Source organism: Sus scrofa, chromosome 17 (assembly GCF_000003025.6).
Source record: "Sus scrofa isolate TJ Tabasco breed Duroc chromosome 17, Sscrofa11.1, whole genome shotgun sequence".
Classification (NCBI taxonomy): Eukaryota; Metazoa; Chordata; class Mammalia; order Artiodactyla; family Suidae; genus Sus; species Sus scrofa.
In genome coordinates this window covers 25,008,478-25,031,908 of record NC_010459.5, presented here as the reverse complement: position 1 = coordinate 25,031,908, position 23,431 = coordinate 25,008,478, and the positions used below count along the sequence as shown (strand labels likewise).

Here is a 23,431-nt window from a genome sequence, read left to right as displayed (position 1 = left end):
GTTCACCTCCATGCCTGGCCTCTCATCAGACACAGCTCAGGGAGGTCAGAGCAGAGTAGGTGGCCCTCAGTAGCCATGGGCTCTGAGCAGTCCAAGGGGGTCAAGTTCTCTCAGAGTGAGCTCCGTGGCTTTGTCACCTGAGCACTCCTCAGACATCCTTGTGCCTCCCCGGATCCACGCCAGGCCAGGTTTGCCTTCCACCTTCGGTTTGTGCTCCTGGAACACAGTGTCATTTGGAGCTCACAGTAAGTCCTTGAGCCACAGGGCCCTTTTGTCCCTTCTGTTTTTCTGTAACATTTGGGTAACTGATGGAGGAAATTTATTTAGCCTCAAACAAAGTGACTCAATGGTATTTAATTCAGGGAAGTTTCTCAATTCTTTTCTCCCAGGAGATGAAATAAATTAATGTGTCAGAACTTACTTCCTTATGCAGGTGATGTTCAGACCCACTGAGTAGCATTCAGGGGACAGTTCCATCAGTTGGTGTCATGAACTCCTGAAATTCAGTTTTCTTACTCAACATAAATTTTCACTTTACAGTTTTGTATGGAAAAGGAACAATATTCAGTGTGAAAAAATAAATGAACAGAGTTCCCATTGTGGCTCAGCAAGTTAAGAACCTAACTACGATCCACGAAGATGGGGCTTCCATCCCTGCCTTGCTCAGTGGGTTAAGGATCTGGCATTGCTGCAAGCTGCAGTGTAGGTCACAGTTGTGGCTTGGATCTGGCATTGCTGTGGCTGTGGTGTAGATCGGCAGGTGCAGCTCAGATTGGACCCTTAGCCTGGGAACTTCCATATGCTGCACATGCAGCCCTAAAAAGACTAACTAACTAAATAAATAAAGCTTGGGAATCATTGCCCTGGATACCACAGGAAATATTTTCCTTCTCTGTTTTTCTGTCTCAGTTCTTCACGGCCTTGACTTGGAGAGTGAGCACTGCATCTTTGAAAATGTTGGGGGGACAGTGACTCTGATCCCCCTGAATGGGGCCCAGTGCTCTGTGAACGGTGTTCAGATCATGGAGGCCACACACCTCAATCAAGGTATCGGCTTTTGGTTCTGAGTTCTTCATGTACTTTGTTTCCCAAAAGCAAGTCAATGAGGTAACGGGGGAACGTGTACATCTTTGAATTAACTGCTGTTTGTTTGTGAATAGGGTAAAGACTGTTTGCTTCAGTAGGCTGTTTCCTTTTTTTTTTTGCAGATGACTTCTTGATAAAATGGGCACATATATAAATGCCTATATATATATACACACACACACGGCGGCATAAACATTATCATTATTATTATTATTATTTTGTCTTTTTGCCTTTTCTAGGGCCACTTCCCACGGCATATGGAGGTTTCCAGGCTAGGGGGTCCAACTGGAGCTGTAGCCACCAGCCTACACCAGAGCCACAGCAACGCGTGATCCGAGCCGCGTCTTCGACCTACACCACAGCTCACGGCAACGCCAGATCCTTGACCCACTGAGCGAGGCCAGGGATCAAACCCACAACCTCAGGGTTTCTAGTCAGATTCATTAACCACTGCGCCACACCAGGAACTCCAAACATTATTGATGTTATGGAAATATGGCTTTAAAGGCATTTAAGTTTCAAAAGTGCCCTTCAAATGCAAAACCTTAACACAGCGACTTCTTTTGATAATTGTATCTCCTTATTTATATTTTTTTATGAATAGTTATAACATACTTAGGGGGTCTAGTATCATATCTTTGTTTTTTTCTTTTGAAGTAATTTCAGTATTATAGAAAATTTGCAAGAACCTCTTAACTTCAGGATTTTTGAGAGTAAGTTGCCAACGTGATACTCTGGCATCCCTAAATATTTCTAATAGTGGTTGGTGTTCTCCTGTGCAGTTACAGAACGGCTGTCCACACTGCAAAAGTAAGAGATGCGTTCCTACCACCTGGTTCTCAGACCCCCTTCAAGTTTGGCCATTTGTCCTGACAGTGTCTGTTATTCAGTCCAGCGTCATGATGCATTGGGTTGCCACGTTGCTCCTTCAGTCTACACATGTGCCTTGGTCTTGCCTTGACTCTTATGACTTTGGCAGTTTTGAACATTGCAGGTCAGATGTGCTGTGGAATGTCCTTCTCCATAAATGTAGAATTTATAAGATGGTTTCCTCGTGATTAGACTAATACCGTTTTTGACAGAGAATGATGTCAAAAATGTCAGAGAAGTGATGCCGTATTTTTCTCATGTCTCATTACATGGTTTCTGTTCGTCCTGTTACTGAGGATGCTTGTTTTGGTCACTTCATTAAGGACAGCCTTCCAGGCTACTTCGCTATGAAGTTAATCTTTCCCCCCTTTCTCATTAATAAGGTTATCGGGAAGGTACTTGGGGATCATAAATATTCTATTCTTTTTTTTTTTTTTTTTTTTTTTTTTTTTGTCTTTTTTGCCATTTCTTGGGCCGCTCCCGTGGCATATGGAAGTTCCCAGGCTAGGGGTCGAATTGGAGCTGCAGCCACTGGCCTACGCCACAGCCACAGCAACTCGGGATCCGAGCTGCGTGTGCGACCTACACCACAGCTCACAGCAGTGCCAGATCCCCAACCCACTGAGCAAGGGCAAGGATAGAACCTGCAACCTCATGGTTCCTAGTCGGATTCGTTAACCACTGAGCCACGACGGGAACTTCCAAATATTCTATTCTTTTATCATACTTTCAATCCACCTGTTTTAGAATCCATTGTTGTTGTTGTCTGATGTCATTATTATTCTGATGTCTGGCACATGGTGATTTTCTTCCTTCTACAGTTATTGGTTGGCATTTTTACTGTAAGAAAGAACCTTCTTTGTTTATTAAAATCAACAGGGTCACATGTCTTGCTCTTTTCTTTGGTAGGTTTTGGTCCCTTTCTGTCATTGCTTATTTTGATGCTCAAATTGTCCTGAATTTGGGCAGTAGGAATTCCTTCAAGTTGGTTTTTGTGTTTTTTGGCTCTTCCCTGTTGTCCGTGACTACTTCCTTACTTTCTGACACAACAAGCTATTCCAGGCTCATCTTAAACTTTTCTGGAATCAGCCAGTTCTCTGAGGAGCCCTACTTCCTTTTGGTGGAGAATGGGATTTAGAGACCAAGATCTGGGCACTGGATGTGATCATTGCTATTGGAGTGTTGCTGTTCCCAGGCCTTGCCAGTCAACAGAGTTAGGGAAAATGTACGTGTGTATGTGTGTATAACATTTACAACTATATTTCTGTATCTGTTTATACTGGTATATTGAAAAACCTGTATTTCAGTATCTGTATTGCTAACCAGGAATTCATACCGATACCTCTAATTCCCTGTACCATAGAGTTCTTTCTAGTTTTCTCCCTTTTCTTATTTGAAGCCCCTTTCTGACAGTGATGAACTTGACTCCCATTGTATAACCAGTGTCCTGTCACTTCTGGCTCTTCTTCATTTAAGGACCCTCCTCTTCCTCCTTGGGCTCTGACACCCGACGCTGGGCCACCACCGCCCTCACCCTTCTCCTGGTGCCAATACCCTCCTCACCTTATGCCAAGGCTCCCTTCCATTCCTGTGCTGATGCCAGCTTTGCCAGCCCCATCTAAGGGCTTTTGTATGGAACTATGCAAGAAGGAAGAAAGACATTGACATTCTATTTTAAGCTCTCTTTGGTGTATTATATCTCTGCTTTATAATTAGTTTTCATGGTTACATACTACAAGGTTGTACCTGCTGTGACATAGGAATTGGACAGATGGAGACTGGAGAGCATGTAGTTGATTGGTGTTAGTGAAGTCATATCAGAAATCAGTTCCAAGGAGTTATCTCAGAGACAAAGGACAGCAGCCTGGACCAGGGTGATCTTCCTTTTACAGGAGGCACAGAGAGTCCATCAAAGACATTTGAAAAGCAACTGATGGAGCACCCACCCAGGTATCATCTCCACATCACCCATCATCCACCCATCCTTCCATTCATCTATCTCTCCATTGGTTTTTCTTTGTTTGTTTTTTGTTCTTAGTATTTCTCAGTCTCAAGTTTAGTTGAACTTGGGTGACATCTTGTGCCTTGGGGCTATCCAGGAAGGTCAGAGGTCAGAAGTAGCCAGTGATCAGCCCAAGCAAAGGACACAGGGAGCACCCAGTTACCGTTACCAAAGCAGCAATCCTGGCTTTTTTTGCAGCCAGGAAAAAGGTCCTGGCAATAAGGTCTGGAGAACCTGGGTCTTGCCAGGCAGGAGTATTGATCATGGTGAAAAGCTCTCTCTGCCCTGAGCTGAGAAAGTCACCGTAATTGGCTGGCAGTCAAGAGGTCACTTGGTAAGGCTCTTCAGTGGCAGTCCTTGCCCTTCTGTGCACAGTAGGTGGAATTAGAGGATACACAGTTGACAGATGACCCCACAAGTGAATTATGTAACTGGATCTGGACCACAGCCAGGCCACCTGTCTGGCCTCTCTTAGGGCCTCAGGTGACGGTCCTGCTGCTGTTGCTTCAGGCAGCAGGGGTGATGCAGGGGTCATGATGAGAGATAGGAGACGTGTGTCCTTGTCCAGCAGAGATCTCTGTACTGGCTGCATCTCCCTCAGCTCAGAGGGCGGTGACCTTGTGATGATGGCTCTGGTTATTGTTACAGGATTTCACAAGAGGCTTGTCCTGGTTTTCAGTATCATTGTTAATGCATGAGTAGAACTCTGAAAATTCATTTTGAAATATTTAGTACATCTGGGTTTCACTGGTATAGAAAGTGTGGACATAATTTTCTCCCACATTGATATACCATTATCATAACCTTCTCAGCACTTTGCTTTTGAAGAAATTTATTTTCCCAATAAGTTTAAAAAGTCATACAAAGTACTATATTTTTTGGCTTTCCACTTTGTTTCAGTACTCTATTTCTGTTTTTATACCAATATCACACAGTTTTAATGCTTATTATTCTATAACATGCTTTTATTTCTGTTCTTACTTGAGTGTTTTTTTGCTATTCATGCCTATTTTTTTCAAAGAAATTTTAGAATCGTCTTGCACTAAAATAGCCTTTGAGACGTTAGATTCTAAATTGATTTGATTTGTTAGCATTTAAAAAATGTTTTTCCATCTTGGGGCTTCTGTTTATTCAATATGCCTCTTGTCATGTTTAAGTTTTCATCACTTTCCTCCAATAAAACATTGAAGGCTTTTAATTTATGTGCTTTTGAACCGCATTTATTCATGTATACAAAATTCTGAACATAGCTGTATACATTAACAGCTCAAAAACGGAAAGGAAAGAACTTACATGTATTCTATAATAATCTGTTTCGATTATTTCAAGCACAGAGGGCCTATGAGCATATCGATTGAAGACCATATGGGAAAGCGAGGCCCAAAGAATTCAGCATCTGGACTCCAGGACTTCTGAGTCTGGTGCATTGCTCTTCCAGACACGCCAGATGCAGACTGGTGTCTGTAGAGACACAAGATGTTAGAGAAGCGGTTACAGTGGAGGTTAACTTGGGGGTGCTCCTTAGCACAAACCAGTGCTTGAATCACAAATAGTCCACAAAGGTCAGTGTCCGCTGCTGGATCTACCTGGCTTTGTTGTCTGTCCATTGGACTGTTTCCTCCGATATAAGGACATGTTTCCCTGGAGCTTCTGGAACTTAGGCCACCTGAAGTCCTGGCCACTGGATGCTAAGAAGCCTGTTAAGTGGATTCCAGTGATCACCGCTCCTGCCATGTTAGGGGTTAATTAATCTCTTGCAGATTTGCCTGGAAGCTGTTACATGTAATGATGTTTTTGTGAGAAAAGGAGTCCAGAGTTCCAAACTACATACTGAAGGAGGAATTTTATTTTTTATTACTATTTTTTTTAGGGCTGCACCTGTGGCATATGGAAGTTCCCAGGCTAGGGGTCCGATTGGAGCTATACCTGCCGGCCTATGGCACAGCCACAGCAATGCCAGATCTGAGTCGCATCTGCGACCTTCACCACACAGCTCATGGCAAGGCTCGATCCTTAACTCACTGATCAAGGCCAGGGATCAAACCCTGAACCTCATAGTTCCTAGTCGGGTTCGTTTCTGCTGTGCCACAACAGAAAAGAGGAACTTTTAGAGCGTATATTTTTTAATGTGGGAACCACTTAGAATTTAATAATTAATATTGAGGTTATCCTCCCATCACACCTCAAAAATTATTAACTTATGTATTTGGTTCAGAGAAGTGGCTTCTTTTTCCATTGCCATATGCACATGTAGCAATGATTATGTTTCTAATTCTCTGTGGATTGAGGTGTGGTAGGTAAGTAATAAATGTATCCCCCACGCACTATTTTTATTGAGTGGTCTTTTTATCTTAAATTTTTAAAGTCCTTTTGAAAAATATGCCTATTCAAGTTAGTCATGGCTGGAACTAAATTTTTCATCTTCATATTGAAGATGTGACTCGTCCTTAGAAAGTAATAGTCCTAATTGGCCTTCAGGGTTAATTATTAGGATTGTCCCCTGCAGGGTACTCTTAATTCTTTTCTTGCCATGGTATTCAAACTCAGTGAGCTTGGATTCCCCTGGAATTCTGCTATGTGAACAGCTTTCTCAGTGTTACTGTTAGTGAAATTAATATAAAAATGCTAAAGCCTTGAAACACAGTGCTGGTTATAAATGTCAGTAGCAGGTCTTAGGCAGTAAAATGTCAGAGGACTTTGTGTTTCAAGGCTTCACAGGAGAGAAGCAAGATGGTAACCTTTTTTTTTTTTTTTTTTTTTAATATACACACTTTTAAGACTAAAAGATCCCATCAAGGGAAAAACACGTACAGTTCTTTAGAAATTAAGATTAGAGGAGTTCCCGTCGTGGCGCACTGGTTAACGAATCCGACTAGGAACCATGAGGTTGCGGGTTCGATCCCTGCCCTTGCTCAGTGGGTTAAGGATCCGGCGTTGCCGTGAGCTGTGGTGTAGGTTGCAGACGCAGCTCGGATCCTGCGTTGCTGTGGCTCTGGCGTAGGCTGGTGGCTACAGCTCCGATTCAACCCCTAGCCTGGGAACCTCCATATGCCGCAGGAGCGGCCCAAGAAATAGCAACAATAACAACAACAACAACAACAACAAAAGACAAAAAAAAAAAAAAAAAAAGAAATTAAGATTAGAATTCTGCACTTAAATTTTCCTGATTTTCGAGGCTCACTAAAATGAGAACTGGAACATGTTTTTAAGCACAAAATAATATGATGTGTTGTTTGTGGCTACAAAAATAGGTACTAAAAATAAAAAGATGTGAATGGGACTCACATATCTACTTTAGAATAGTGTTAACCTTTGGAGAAGAATGGGAAGGGGCTCAATCAGGCAGGGACACGTGAGGATGTTCAACTGTGTCTGCAAGATTGTGTTTGTTTATTTATTTATTTTTCTTTTTTTTTTGGCCACCCCATGGCACATGGCATTCCCCAGGCAGGGATCAGATCCGAGCCACAGTTGGTGACCCCTGTTGTCACTGCTGGATCCTTTAACCCTCTGTGCAGGACCAGGGATTGAACCTGCATCCTGATGCTGCAGAGATGCTGCCCATCCTGTTTTGCCACAGTGGGAACTCCCACTGTGTGAGATTTTATTTCGTAAAGAGAAAAAATAGACTAAACCAAAAAATAGTATACGCGCTTCATTAAAACGTAGTCATAACAGGCAGACAAGGTGAAAAACAGCAGCGCAGTCACACACCAAAAACTACTTTGGCGTTTACCCATGAAACCATTTTTTAAGTAAAGCTATTAAAAATGCAGATATTATAATATCACATGGTATTAACTCTGCGTTTGTCTGGATTCCTGGTTCCCCAGCAGCTTCCTGTCTCTTTACTACCAGTCTCCAGTATATTGCTGATACTTGGTATTTAAATGTCTCTTTTCATTAGTAAATGAGTATTCATTTGGAAATGTGTTAGTTAGGCTGTGCCATTAAAAAGCACATGTAGTAATTACCACTTCCTTATGAAAATCACTTAAGACACTTGTGAATGTCAACTAATAGGAGATTTATCTGTGTTGAGCAGATTGTCACTATTGCCAGGGAAGTTTTTTTTTTACCTGTTTTCAGTTAACTGCCTTCTTTCACGTTGCATGAAGAGTATTTCCTCTGCGTTGAATTACAGGAATGTTTTCATCTGGTTATGTCACTAAAAAGAAAAGCGTTTGCTAATACTCAGAGAGTTAAATGCGATGATGTCTACACTGCATTTTGTCTAAAGCCTAGCCTCTGAAGCTTTTCTGCTCTTTTTTGAGTTCTTCCAGAAACAGTGCAAAGCATATGCAGCCTTGCATCTAACCACACTGTTCAGTGGGTGTGTTCTTAGACATGTAGTTTCCTTTCTATGATTCAATAGAAAGAGGAGGCCTTTGCTAGAGAAGAAAGCATGCCTTGACCACAGCATCTAGTCCATAGGCCTTGAGCTGTTTTTGGTAGAGTCTCGAACCTTAGGTTTTCCTTTTTTCATATGTTTAATGTGAAATGTACAAAAATCAAGTGAGTTATATTTTAAAATGTATTTGAGCCTTTGCTGTATAATTGCCAGGAACTATTTCCTCTTGTTTTAGTTATTATTATTTTTTCTTTTTTATTCTAATGGTTAAAGCTGATAGTTGTTAAATATAATCAATTTTTCCATTCATATCAGTGGACGCCTTTGATCTTGCTGGTTTGTCAGAGCTATGGAGGGTTCATCTCTCCAGTTAGAAGTGCTGCAGGAACTCCATCTGGGGAATTTACACTTAGGTGCATTTGAATGTGCTATGCTTGAGTGCCAAACTGTGTTTGCATCTATTCAAGCTCTTGGAACAGGTGATTGTCTGGGGAGTGGAGCTGAGGAGCCTTTGATAAAATTTTCATCCGCTGAAGGGCTGATATGAGTTGTTCAGTGACAAATTAAAAAAGAATTTTAGTGGAACTAGAAAGGGAATTAGATTTTCCAGCCGTTTAGTCAAGATGTCTAGTGAACAGAAGAGCATTACAAGAAGCCAGCAGATCTCAGCCTTTCGCCTCCCATTTAACTCAACTGCACTTGCCCTGAAGCACTCATTAGATTTCTTCTTCAAATTTGAGACCTGCAAAGCTAACACCTGCCACTTGCACGTGGATGATTCATTCAGCAGGAACTATTGAGTGTCAAGCCCTAACTCTTCTTAAAGATTATACCCAAAGCTGCTGGTTCTTAGAATACATTCCTAGGTCAACAATGTTAGTAATACCCAGGAACTTCTCAAAATGCAAATTCCCAGACTCCATCCTTGACTTGCTGGATCAGAACGTCTGGGGATACGCCTAGAAATCTAATTTTGATTTTGTTGTTGTAACAAGTCCTGCAAGTGATTCTGACACACACTATAGTCTGAGGATCAAGGCTAATCAGAAAGTCTTGCCCTGGACTTTGGCACAGGAGACAACCTTTGTCACCTTCTTAAAACCCCTTTCTTCTCTTCAGTCATCACATCTGTTTTTCATGATCTCTGACTCCTTTTCAAGTTTCATCTTCAACTTAGGGTGACTTTACAGTGTGTCTTGCAATGGATTTCTTGGAATTTACCTGTTTGGTGTTTAATGAGCTTCTTGAATCTGTAGGTTTCTGTCTTTTTTTTTTTTTTGTCTTTTTAGGGTATATGGAAGTTCCCAGGCTGGGGGTCAAATTGGAGCTGTAGCCAATAGCCACAGCCACGCTGGACCTGAGCCGTGTCTGTGACCTACACCACAGCTCACAGCAACACCCAATCTTCAACCACTGAGCAAGTCCAGGGATTGAACCCATGTCCTCATGGATACTAATAGGGTTCATTAACCACTGAGCCATGATGGGAACTCCTCTGTCCTTCTTTAGATTTGGGAAGTTCTCAGTCATTAGTTTAAATATTTTTCTGCACCGTCCACTTTCTCCTCTCTTTCTGGGGCTCTGGTTATATGAATGTTAAATCTTTTAATGTTGTCCCACAGATCCTTGAAGCTCTGTTTATTTGTTTTTATTTTTTGATAAACTTTTTTCTCTTCACTTTTCAGATGAGATAATTTTATTTGATCTGTCTTCGCGTTCACTGATTTTTTTTTTTTTCTGTCATCTCCATTCCGCTGTTTAGCCTATGCAATGAGTTTTCTTTTAAATTTTGGTTATTGTATTCAAAAGTTGTAACATTTGATTCTTCTTTATATCCTTTATTTTTTTGTTGAAATGTGTTACTAACCAAGAGTATTTGCCTATGTTTTAAACTCTTTTGGGGGGGGAGGGCAAATCTCCCCTCAATGCTCATTTTTAAGCATTTGAGAGATAAAACTTTAAAGAATTTTATCACAGGAATTGTCAAATATATACAAACTAGAGAATATTACAATTAACCCCCATGTACCTATCACTCAGTTTCAATAATTATTAACATTTGCTTATCTTGCTTCATCTAGGGTTCCTCTCTGACCCCCCTCACCCCTACCCTGACACAAACCTTTTTCCGGGCAGCCTATAGGATAAATTGTTTGAAGACTTTTATAATAGCTGATTGAAAGTCTTTATCAAGTAAATACAACATCCCTGTGGTCTTAATATTAACATCTGTTGATTGTTTTTTTGCCATGCAAGTTGCAATTTTTCCAGTTCTTTATATGCTGAGTAATATTGAATTATATTTTGGACATTTAAAAACTGTATTTTAAGGAGTACCTTGGTGGCCCAGTGGTTGGGGATTTGATGCTGTCATTGCTGTGGCTCAACTTTGATCCCTGGTCCAGGAACTTCTGCATGCTGTGGGCCTGGCCAAAACAAATAAATAAATAGAGTTTAAAAAGCACTTTGGACTGAGGGTCTGGGCATTTAAAAAATGTATCTTCTTGAAGTGTAGTTTATTTACAATGTGTTAATTTCTACTGAATAGCAGAGTGACTCACATGTACACACACATACACACACACATTCTTTTTTTTTTTTTTTTTTTTAATTTGTCTTCTTGGGGCTGTACTAGCAGCATATGGAGATCCCAGGCTAGGGGTCAAATCAGAGCTGTAGCCACCAGCCTACACCACAGCAAAGCCAGATCCCAGCCACATCTGCAGCCTACACCACAGCTCACAGCAACACCAGATTCTTAACCCACTGATGGAGGCCAACCAGGGATCAAACCCACATCCCCATGGTTGCTAGTTGGGTTCGTAAACCACTGAGCCCTGGTGGAAACTCTGACATTCTTTTTTCATTATGTTTATCGCAGAATACTGTGCTATACAGTAGGACCTTGTTGTTTATCCATCCTATATGTAATAGTTCGTGTCTGCTGATCCCGAACTCCCAGTTCTTCCCACCCCCACCTCCCTTCTCCTTTGGCCACCACAAGTCTGTTCTCTAGGATATTTTTATATTATAAGAGTCTGGGTCTTCTATGGGAATCCGATGGGAAATGTTGATTTTTGCTTATTTGTTTTAGCAAACAGTTGGCCTGGTCAGATTTAGACCAAAAGTGAGAATCAGTCTCTATGGGTCATGGTGCTACTTCTAATGCCTCTTCAGTTTTCACAGCCTTTGCAGTGCTATTCTCAGTCTGTCCTTTGTGTGTGCCGTCTAGCGGCCGGCCTGCGAGCTGAGCAGTGGTCTGTCACTTAGTTCAGTTCTCAAAGTCTCCATGTGCTGCCGGGGGTCAGCTCCATGCATGCACAGTTGGGGTGGCCCAGGAGTCCATAAATAGTTCCGTAAGGTCGCTTTCATGAACTCCTTCCTCTACACAATATCCCAAGTACTTTCCAATTCCTTGGGTCTTTCCTTTTCTGCCCTCCAGCTAGAAATCTGGACCTGTTTTTATATTACTCCTTCATGTTCTTCCTATGGTTGTGCACATGTCTGGGCCGAGCAGTGCGAGAACAGAGAGGGGAAGGATAAAACAGCTCCTGTGACTAAAGAAAGAATTTCCCCTCCCTCCTTGGTTTAGGTATTTGTGGCCTCCTCCTGCTGCCACGGTTGCTGCTAGGAGGCCCTCTCCCTCCTCCTAGAACTGGAACTAGTAGCTCCCTGGCATTCTCTCCTTTGCACTGATAAATTTTGGGGTTCCTCCTAGATGAAGCGGGTCACCCTGGAGGAGAACAATGTGAATTCATCACGGGTGCAGTGGTGCTTTAGGTCCTGGTTTCCCTCAATCCACCTGCTTCTGTTTGTTTTCAGGCCCCTCAAGTAACTGCTGCACATGTTCCGTCCAGGCCATCAGGTCATAGCTGTATTGTGAGGGAGAGGCAGGTGGAGGGTGCTGTTCCATCTGGGGCACAACCAAAACATCTCGTTTAGCGTGGCCTTGGACTGACGAAAATGGAGAAATTTATCCAACTCAGACCTCCAAAATGAATGAATGTATTTGTCATGATGGCCCATGATGAAAAGTGACTTAGATATACTTGGGCCAAAGTGTCCTGTGAAGAATTATCTTAAGGCTGGAAAACAGGTGATGTGGGGGCAGAAGGAGCAGGATACCAAGTAGCCCTGGCCGCTGGCCTCTAGCATGTGTTTAAGGCTCTGAAATCCCAGACTGGTGTCAGGAATTTTCTGTGGAAAGTGTTCAACATTCAGGAGATGAGTAACGTAGTTGCAGAGGTGAAGGATGGTGTGGTGTTTGTGTAGCCAAGGAGGGCTTGGAAGTAAAGAAAAGGGGTGATGCGGTAGGAGACTGTTGGTTTTGGGGTGGGGGAGGCATTTTGGAAGGAAGGGTAGGTGACTGGCAGTTTGGAGCATGTAGGAGGCAAGAACTCAATAGTCGAGGTAGTTACCAGCGGGATAAGTGATGATAACAAAGAATACCAACTAGTAGGTGTGAGTAGAAAGAATGTTACAGTCAGCCCCGTCTTGTCTGTGGTTTCCTCATCCCAGTGCATTCAATCCACTGCAGATTGAAAACACTCAGGGAAAATTCCAGAAAGTTCCAAAAAGCAAAATTTGAATTTTTGTGCCCTGGCAATTATTTACATAGCATTTACATATTATTTACAACTATTTACATAGAATTTAAACATTATATTAGGTAGTATAGGTTATCTAGAGTTAACTTAAAGTATATAGGAGGATATGGGTAGATATTACAAATAGTGGGCTATTTTATCTAAGGCATCCATGGATTTTGGTTTCTCCAGGGGTCCTGGAACTGATACCCCCATGGATACTGAGAGAGGAGTGTGCTAATAGTTTGACCAGTTACTGTAATGCCTTTCATTCAGTACCTTATCTTAGAATTTAACATTTTATTTTCTACTCTCTGGAATCATCCTCTAATTATTTCCTATGCTTTTTCCATTTTCTTTCAGAAGGATGAGACCTCTTCGTGTATGCTTTTTGTGTCTCCCCTGAGGCTTTAGGAAGAAAACATTCAGCTCCCACTTAGCCCACACCCACGCACACACACATCTAAATATTTATCTGGGGATGGGGCTGGAGCATCTTGACGTTGTATAAAGTTCTATGATCAGCCCGTGCACATAGTCAGGCAAATCATTCTTGTGGATTATTTGGCTAGAAATTCAGTAACAAAGATTAAATTTTTCTTTCTTCTCCAGAGTCCCAGAGTCTAGGTTTGCAAGTTTTACTGTGCCAAAGGTAAACAATGGGTTAAGTGATTCATCTCACACAAGAAATTGTCAATCCACATTGGAATTATAAACGTTAACAAGGAGAGGACAGGGGCCTGTGTGGCTTTTTGGTGAGGCGTCCTGTGCATTTTCATCTTTCACCAATTCCATTGGGTGATGCCGGGGCAGGCTTTGATACTAACACCTGCTACCCATGATGCTGAGTGCCTATAACTCATTCTAGCCAGCTGTCAGCCTCAAACCATGTGACCTGTTCGAATCCACTAGTTTTCATGTGAAATTTTCTTACCCATGTCATGCACCATGTTAGTTCTTAAATCTTTCCCATCTCGCTGCCCAAAGCCATTTTTAAGATAGAGAAAAATTGCTGTATTTCAGGCATCTTAAAAGCCAGTATCCCGAGTCCAAGGCCCTAGAACATATTATGCAATCTCTTCTTCAGGATCAGCCTATGTTAGTTGGAAATGAGACTTTATCAGGTTCCCCAAATGGTGTCATCATTATAACTTATTTTAGTCTAAATATTTTAACATCTTTTAAATGAAAAGAAGAATTATCACACACAAATTTCTTTTGGCTTGAATTAGAAAACAAAAGCTCTTCACTCATCTTACGTCTTCCAACCTCTCTTGTGGTACCATTCCAGAAAATCGTGTTTCTGAACAGAGCTTTGTTTTTCTGGCTGTTTTACCTAAAATGAAAACCTCTCTTTCACTGAGCATAGTTTAAGAATGAGTTATATCCTGTGTCTGTGTATGTCTGTGTTTGTGGTGTAGTGGTGGGTGTGGTCGGTGAAGCTGAGGATGGGCTTACTAAAGTATGGTTGAATTCAGAATGTGGAGCCCTAAAGCAGATTTCAAAGGCCTCCTGGTTTTTGGCCTGAAAGCTCACATTACACTGGACCATACCCTTTGGAGAATACAGTTGTCTTTTATGTTCATATGAATTATAACTCAGAATGAAATCATTTGAATATCACTTCATAAATATCTATATGACAATATTTAATCTATAAAACAGTTGATTTATCTGTGCAGTAGCAGAATTAGAAAACACATAAAATTTGAGGATGGCAATTAATGGTGATATTGATGATTATTGTCAGTGAGCTCATTAGAAATCACTAGGAATGTTTACATGCTTAATTTTTTTCAGTATACCTGAAATATTAAAACAGAAAATCCCCATGAAAGCAGCACTCCATGGTTTCAGTCACAGAGATTTATGGAGTAAGGCTCTTTTCGTTGTTATCAAGTGTCTTTGTCAACCATTTATAATGTCTTTTCCCCTCCGTCCCCTTTTAAGACCGTGTAGAATTTGTCTATCCTCACATATTTAACAGGCTCAAAAGTGATCCCAAAGAAGCCATCATATGTTTCAAGGAGGTTTAGATTTACTTTAAACATGACAAATTAAGTGTATCACAGAACATCCACCTCCTGCGATGAATTGCATTAACCTCAGATCAAGGAGTCATTCTTAGTTAAGGAGGCTTTAAGATCTGGAAGGAGGTCTCAGAGTTCCCTGATGGCCTAGTGTTAAGGACCTGGCACTGTTACTGCCGTGGCCCTGAGGCCTGTTCCTGGAACTTGCACATGCAGCCAAAAAAAAAAAGATCTGGAAGGAAGGAAGTCTCCATGACTGGGTAAGGAGAGCCGAGCTCTGGAGGGGTTACCAGCAGGCAAGGATGCACAGGCTGGGTCTCATCCCCAAATCTTGTACCACCTGTCACTCGCATTCATTAGTTCATTCCCTTTTTTCTTTTTCTTTTTTTTCTTTTTAGGGCCACACACACAGCATATGGAAGTTCCCAGGCTAGGGGTCAAAGCTGCTGGCCTGCACCACAACCACAGCAACGTAGGATCCGAGCCATGTCTGCCATCTAAACCACAGCTCACGGCAAAGCTGGACCTTTAACCCACTGAGCGAGGTCAGGGGTTGAATCTGCATCCTCATGGATACTAGTTGGGTTCATAACCTGCTGAGCCACAATGGGAACTCCCATTCATTCCTTTTTTTCCTTCAGCATTTTGCCTTTTTTTTTTTTTAATTATTTTTTTAATTGTTGTTTCCCCAATACAATTTTTTTTCTACTGTACAGTATGGTGACCCATTTACACATACATGTACACATTCTATTTTCTCACATTAACATGCTTCATCATAAGTGACTAGGCGTAGTTCCCAGTGCTACACAGCAGGATCTCATTGCTAATGCATTCCAAAAGCAACAGTTTGCATCTATTAACCCCAAGCTCCCCAACCACTCCACTCCCTCCTCCTCCTGCTTGGCAACCACTAGTCTATTCTTCAAGTCCATGATTTTCTTTTCTGTGGAAAGCTTCACTTGTGCCATATATTAGATTCCAGATATAAATGATATCATATGGTATTTGTCTTTATTTTTCTGACTTACTTCACTCAGTATGAGAGTCTCTGCTTCCATCCATGGTGCTGCAAATGGCATTATGTCGTTCTTCTTTATGGCTGAGTAGTATTCCATTGTGTGTGTGTGTGTGTGTGTGTGTGTGTGTGTGTGTATATATATATATATATACATATATATATATATATATATATATATATATATATATATATACATACACCATATCTTCCTGATCCAGTCATCTGTTGATGGACACTTGGGTTGTTTCCATGTCTTGGCTGTTGTGAATAGTGCTGCAATGAACATGTGAGTGCATGTGTGTTTTTCAAGGAATATATGCCCAAGAGTGGGATTGCTGGGTCATATGGTAGTTCTATGAATAGATTTCTAAGGTACCTCCAGATTGTTCTCCATAGTGGTTGTACCAACTTACATTCCCACCAACAGTGCAGGAGGGTTCCCTTTTCTCCACACCCCCTCCAGCATTTGTTATTTATGGACTTACTGATAATGGCCATTCTAACTGGTATGAGGTAGTCTCTCCTGGTAGTTTTGATTTGCATTTCTCTAATAATCAGTGATGTTGAGCATTTTTTCATTGCTCGTTGGCCATCTGTATATCTTCCTTGGAGAAATGTCTATTCAGGTCTTTTGCCCATTTTTCCACTGGGTTTTTGGCTTTTTTTGCTTTTGAGTTGTATAAGTTGCTTGTATATTCTAGAGATTAAGCCCTTGTCCATTGCATCATTTGTAATTATTTTCTCCCATTCTGTAAGTTGTCTTTTTATTTTCTGTTTGGTTTCCTTTGCTGTGCAAAAGCTTGTCAGTTTGATTAGGTCCCATTGGTTTATTACTGCTTTTATTTCTGTTGCTTTGGGAGACTGACCTGAGAAAATATTCATGAGGTTCATGTCAGAGAATGTTTTACCTATGTTCTCTTCCAGGAGTTTGATGGTGTCTTGTCTTCTATTTAAAACTTTCCGCCATTTTGAGTTTATTTTTGTGCATGGTGTGAGGGTATGCTCTAGTTTCATTGATTTGCATGCAAGCTGTCCAAGTTTCCCAGCAATGCTTGCTGAAAAGATTGTCTTTTTCCCATTTTATGTTCTTGCCTCCTTTGTCAAAGATTAATTGGCCATAGGTGTCTGGGTTTATTTCTGGTATACCCACAAGTCTCCTTTTCACAAAAAAGAAAATCACAAAATATCCCATAGGATCCTTTGCCCCCTCCAGCTACTACTAATTCTGTCTTTCTTCATACACAGACTGCTTCTTTTTTAAATTGAAGTATAGTTGACTTACAATATTGCATGAGTTTCAAATGTACAGCACAGGCTTCTGGAATGGATTGTCTGCACCCAGGAGACCTGCTCTTCCTTTCCCCACACTCGCTCCCTGTCCCCTCCATCTTGGCTCCTGGCCACTCCCTAACCCATGAGTGCCGCTGTGGCCCCCATGTCATCCCCGCCCCCCCCCCCGCCGTGGTGTTGCCAGGCTTTTCATTTTGGCTGACCTCCCTGAGCATCCTGTATCCTCTTCCACACCTTTCCCCAGCTTCTGAGGTTTGCCCTCTTGCCTCGATGGCCCTTCTCTATTTCCTCTGCAGGTTCACCTTCCTCAACTTGGCCATTAAAAGCCAGTGTTCCTCAAGGTGCCATATCTCAGGCCCTCTTCTCTCCCACCCCACTGTTCTCTCCTCTTGGGTATGACCTGTGGCTTCCTTTATTAGAGACATTCTCAAATATACATAGAGGTATATACTCTCACGCACACACACATATTTATCTAACTAATGTCTGTAGAGATGTGTGTGTATATATGCATATGTATATACATACAGATCTTGGGTAGATATGTACACATATGTGTGTCTGTATATAGATTTTTTGAGATGTATATCTCATGTACAGATTTTTTGGAGTTACCATCAGGATTTAATAAGCAGTTCTTTATTATATTTTTCTTTTAATGGCTGCATCTGCAGCATATGGATATTCCCGGGCTAGGGGTCAAATCGGAGCTGCAGGTGCCAGTTTATGCCACAGCTTTTGGCAATGGCCGAATCCTTAACCTACTAAGTGAGGCCAGGGCTCAAACTTATGCCACACCAGTGCTCAGAGCCACAATGCTAGATTCATAACCCACTGAGCCACCAGGGAGCTCCAATAAACAATTCTTAATTTTCCAACTTTCTGGATCTCTTCATCTTGATCATTTAACAAAATATACTTGTGAAAGAACCCCTGGGTCTTTATCAAGAATACATGCCAACATCAACAGAACATCTTAAACAAAATATTCCATATTTCAGCACCATGTCTTTTCATGACAGAGCACCAAATTATCAAAATTATATATATAAAATATGTCATTATGTTATATTTAATATTTATACTTAAATATTTAAATATTTAATATTTATAAATAAGTTATAAATCATAAACATGAATATTTAATGTTTAAATATTAAATTAATATTTGATATTTTATTATATATTATAATTAAAATTATAATTTAAAATTTATTGTGTTATATAATTTCATATAAAATTTAATATTTAATATTGATATTAAATTATAATTATATAATATTATATATATTTATATATTGAAAAGAAGTAGATAGGAAATTGGAGAGATGGACAGATAGATAGAGCTCCTAGGTCTTTATTCTGGAGCTTTATTTTTGTTCTTCCTTTTTAAAAATTTCTTTCTGGAGCTTTTATTTATACCCGACAAAGGCATTGCAAACTCACTGTGCCTAAACCAAACTCAGAATTTTCCCCTCGATCTGATTTCGGTCCTTTGCCAATGGTCTCCATTTGTGTGGTCAGCCCCCCTTTCCAAATAGTTACTGTGGATTTCAGAAGGCTCTCTGTTCCCTTTATGGAGCCCATCATGAGTCCTGGTGATTTTATCCCTAAATGTCATCCCAACCTGTTTGTTTCTTTCCTTCCTCATGCTGAGCTGTCAGGACCAGACCTCTGCAGAAGCAACGCAGGATAGAAGTCTCCTGCCTTATTTACCTTCATTCACTCTTGCCGTCTGGTACATTCTTCAAACAGGAGAAAGAAAGATCTTCTTGAAACTCAGGCTAATTGTGTGAGGCTGCTGTGCAAAGCCCTCGAGGGTCTTCTCTTGGCTCTGGTGGGAAATAAGAGGTGCCTTACTCAGTCCTGGAAGACTTTTCCCTGTTGCTATCTGTTGCATGTGCTACCTGCCCCCACCCCCGGCTTGTCTTAAGCACCACCTCCTCCTGGGCTTCCTTCCCTACAACCCCTGCAGTCAGCCCCCTTCTCATGTGAGGGGGGCGGGGCAGGGTATCTTTCCTGCAGTTGCAGCTTCGTGTTTATTTGTGGACTTATTTACTTACTGACCCCTCTCTTTTGCTTATTGATAAACCCCATAAGGACAAGGTGTGGATCTGACTCAGTCACCTCTGCACCCCCACCCCCAGGGCTCATCACAGTGAACGGAGCGAGAGCTCATTCTGTATTTGTTGAGTGAATGGACACACAGTAGCTGCATCTTTTTAGCCCATAGCTTTGTTCAGTCAAGGAAAATGACAGAGGAAAGTGAAGGGAACCAACCTTAAGAGCCCCTTTTATGTGCCAGGCAGTTTACACACATGTGGATGGAAACAAAGAATGGTCATGGGTAAATTTGGTTTTTTTTTCATAACTCCTTGAATTTTATGTGTATTTCATGCAAATATGTGGGTGGCAAGATGATTTTCAAAGATTTATTAAGATATGAATTGTGTCTCTGAAATACTCTTCTGTTTTTCCATTAACATATTTTAGCAATTTTCAACTTGCATGGCTGGGCATTTGATCAACAGAAGACAAAAAAAAAAAAAAGAATTGGATTAGATGTGATTAACATCTTGAATGAGATTGCCTTTTTAATCTCTAATGTCACTTTAAGAGCATTAAATACACATATATCCTGAACCTGGCTGTTTAGCTTTTGACTCTCTGTATGGCACTTTTTTTTTACGGCCACACCTGCAGCATATTGAAGTTATGGAGCTATGGGTTGAATTGGAGCTGTGACTGGAGCCTATGCCACAGTCACAGTCACAATGGACCTTTAACCCACTGAGTGAGGCCAGGGGTCAAAATTGCATCCTCATAGAGACAACATCGGGTTCTTAACACGCTGAACCACAACAGAAATTCCTGGCACACAGTTTTGAATCCTAGTCATAAAAGGCATGGGAAATGCCTATCTTCCTTATGGTCATGGTGCCTTTCTGTAATGTGAAAAAACATGAATGCACTTTTACACGAGGGGGATAAGTGGGCTGTGGAGTGGGTGATACCCATTGCTGCCCTCCTGAGTCTCCCAAAGCTGTCTTCTCCTTCTCGTGTTGACTCCATCACTGCTACACAAAGAGCCACCAGAACCAGCTCTCCAGTTGCTCCCTGTGGCTATGATCTAAACCTGTTAGGTTTTAACTATCCTGAATTGGAAACTCCTTTGAAAATCTGAGACAGTTTGTTAAGTAGGCAGGTGGACACACTGGTCTGAGGCTCCAGCATAGCGATCTGGGGTGATGACATTACCTGCAGGGTCCAGGTGGAGTTGGTACTCAAGTGAGAGGCTGGAGGCATGGTTAAGCCAGAGGTCACGTGCTCAGTCTAATGGAGGCAGCAGTCTGGGGATTTTCACCCAGTGGCAGCACAGGCTTCTGATACCATATCTTCTAATTTTTTTTTTTTTTTTTTTTTTTTGTCTTTTCTAGAGCCACACCTGCAGCATATGGAGGTTCCCAGGCTAGGGGTCTAATTGGAGCTGTAGCCGCCGGCCTATGCCAGAGCCACAGCAACTCGGGATCCGAGCCGCATCTTCTACCTACACCACAACTCACGGCAATGCCGGATCCTTAACCCATTGCGTGAGGTCAGGGATCCAACCCACAACCTCGGTATCTTCTGTTTTTGAAGGGGAGCCAGAAACACAGGCTTTTGGTGAAAACTACTCCTTTTTAACTGTTGACTGCTAATAATTTATTTTTTGAAATTTTCACGGGGCACACCAAACGAAATTCTGAGCTGAATTTTTTTCTCCAGCCACCACTTTGTGGTCTTTGTTGCAGATTCTTTATCCTGGCGGCTCATGCTTCACAGTCTGTTTCTCTTTCCGCCGTCCAGTATGGAATCCTGCTGCAGGTCACGTGCTCTGCATTTTGGCTGGACTTGATCGTGTCCTTTCTCCAAACTCAAGAGGCCCACCCTATAGTTTAAGGCTTAGCTCCTCCCCACAGTCCCCCTCACAGGAACACCTCTCTTGTCCTCTTCTTGTCCCATGAGCCCAGCTTAGGTCCTCGGCGCCACAGTCTGTCCCCTGCTCCAGCATTCTGCCCTCCTCACTTAGGTCCTTCATGGTTTACTACTAGTATGAATCTTTTTTTCTTTATAATGATTTTTATTTTTTCCATTATAGCTGATTTACAGTGTTCTGTCAGTTTTCTATTGCACAGCAAGGTGACCCACTCACACATACATGTATACATTCTTCTTTCTCATATTATCCTGCTCCATCACAAGTGACCAGACATAGTTCCAGTGCTACACAGCAGGATCCCATTGCTTAGAATGAATATCTTATCTTCACATTATAAGTTATTTTCTTTTTCAGGGCAAAGATTGAACACAGGTGGGGGAGGGGTCTGTTCTGAGGCCTCGTAGACTCTCAGGTGTGAAGGGACCAGGTAAGATCATGTAGATCTTAAATGCCTCCAGTGACCACAAGCTCACTGCCTTCCATGACATCCGTGCCAGCTTTGGACAGAGTCGACCTTAGAAGTGTCTGTTTGCTTATTGGCCTATTCAAGCTGAAGTCCGCTTCCCCACCTGATAATTTTGTTATGCTTGGGCGTTTACATTGTCATCTGCCTGCCCTTTGTATAAGCATTTTCTGAATAAGCAGGCCCCTCATCAGTCAAAAGGAGCCCTTCTTGTGTGTCTAATGGAGCCATCTAAGCTTTAACAGAGTTTTCACAAGAAGCAGTGTATTTATGGGGAAATAAGACACCACACGTGCACACCTTCTTTCCTGTCGAATTCTAAGGGTGATCGTAGTGACAGTGACATGGGCTCTGGCGATGTCACCAAGTTTTCTTTTGAAAGCACCTTCCTTTGAGGTTTCTGCTTTTATCGGCATTAATAAACATTTCCTAAATTGGCGACCATATGTTTTTGCTTGATATTCCAGCTTCTCTTGGGAGACCTGATTTTTTGTTTTTCTCCTCAGGAATCAGAGGTCTAATTATCTGTGTATCTATTAAATCTCACACGATGTGGTAATGGTTAGATCCATCACTTCTGCGCCAGGTAACACGAGTATTGTGACCCTGGGCTGAAAAAAATAAAAGTATTTGAAGCTTTAAAACTGGCTTATGTAAGCAGACTTTTGAGACTAAAGCCTTCCCATGCTCCAGTGTTTAGAATACACTGGAAGTTGCAGTGCAGCTGTAGAATTCCATTTAATATTTCACCCACGGATGAGGTGGCCCACTGTAGACTCGTTGCCGTTTTTGTGTGTTCGCAGGCGCGGTGATACTCTTAGGAAGAACCAACATGTTCCGCTTTAACCATCCGAAGGAGGCTGCCAAGCTCAGGGAGAAGAGGAAGGTGAGCAGCCTAGAATCTCCAGGATCCAGCTCTGATCTGGGTGGGGACTGGGCGGGGGGGCGCTGGGCACAGGGTTTCGGTGGGGAGGGGGGCAGTCTCCACTCTGGTTCCAGCAGCTTGACTTTCTGGAGCGCAAAGCACTTGACAAGTCCTGTAGCCTGAGTTGATTCTAGGGAGCTTGTGTCCAGTGGATGGCTGGCTGTGAAGTAGGCTAGCAAGTGAGGTGGAGTGGAAGGAGAAACACTCCTCTTTGGACCATCCTTTTCAGCCTAGCCTCCCCTGGGAGGTGGGTGTTGTATTTTTTTTGTTTGTTTTAACAATTTTGTTTATGCATTTATTTTTTGGCTGTGCCAACAACATGCAGAAGTTTCCAGGCCAGGGAATGAACCTGAGCCACAGCAGTGACCTGAGCCACCACAATGATAACGCCAGATCCTTAACCCACTGTGCCACCAGGGAACTCTGGACGTTGTTTTACATTAAGTGGACTGTGCCTTCCACTCATGAGCATCAGTTTAGGAGCTCCCCCGATAGCAGAATCTCTTCCATCCAAAAGTGTGCTCACTCTTAATTTTCATTCACAGTGACCAGGGTTTTTGATTGTGAAACAGAAAGGGATGGGTTAGGATCATTGCACGAGACTTGGGCTTGGTTGGAGGGGCACATCCGGAGGGTACCTGAAGCGCTGGATGGGAGAGGTGGGCCATGGACCAGAGAGAAGGGAAGAAATGAGAGCGAGAGAAACATGTCTAGGACACCACATTGTCTTTAGACTGAGGAAGAGAATAAAGTCACAACTGTATTCCTGGGAGCCCAGCATTGTGCAAAACTGCCACATGTGCCACTTTATCTGCACAGAGGCTATTG

General features: G+C 42.0%; 1 protein-coding gene across 7 annotated transcripts in view; it reads left to right on the top strand.

The window, feature by feature from the left end:
- The window catches only part of KIF16B (kinesin family member 16B), a 306,852-nt gene that overhangs the window by 157,082 nt on the left and 126,339 nt on the right, over positions 1-23,431 (top strand). For all 7 annotated transcript variants that reach the window (XM_021078047.1, XM_021078043.1, XM_021078046.1 and 4 more), the window contains 2 exons: positions 910-1,047; positions 22,482-22,564. In XM_021078047.1, the coding sequence (XP_020933706.1) occupies positions 910-1,047; positions 22,482-22,564 (221 nt within the window). The remainder of the gene's footprint in view (positions 1-909; positions 1,048-22,481; positions 22,565-23,431) is intronic.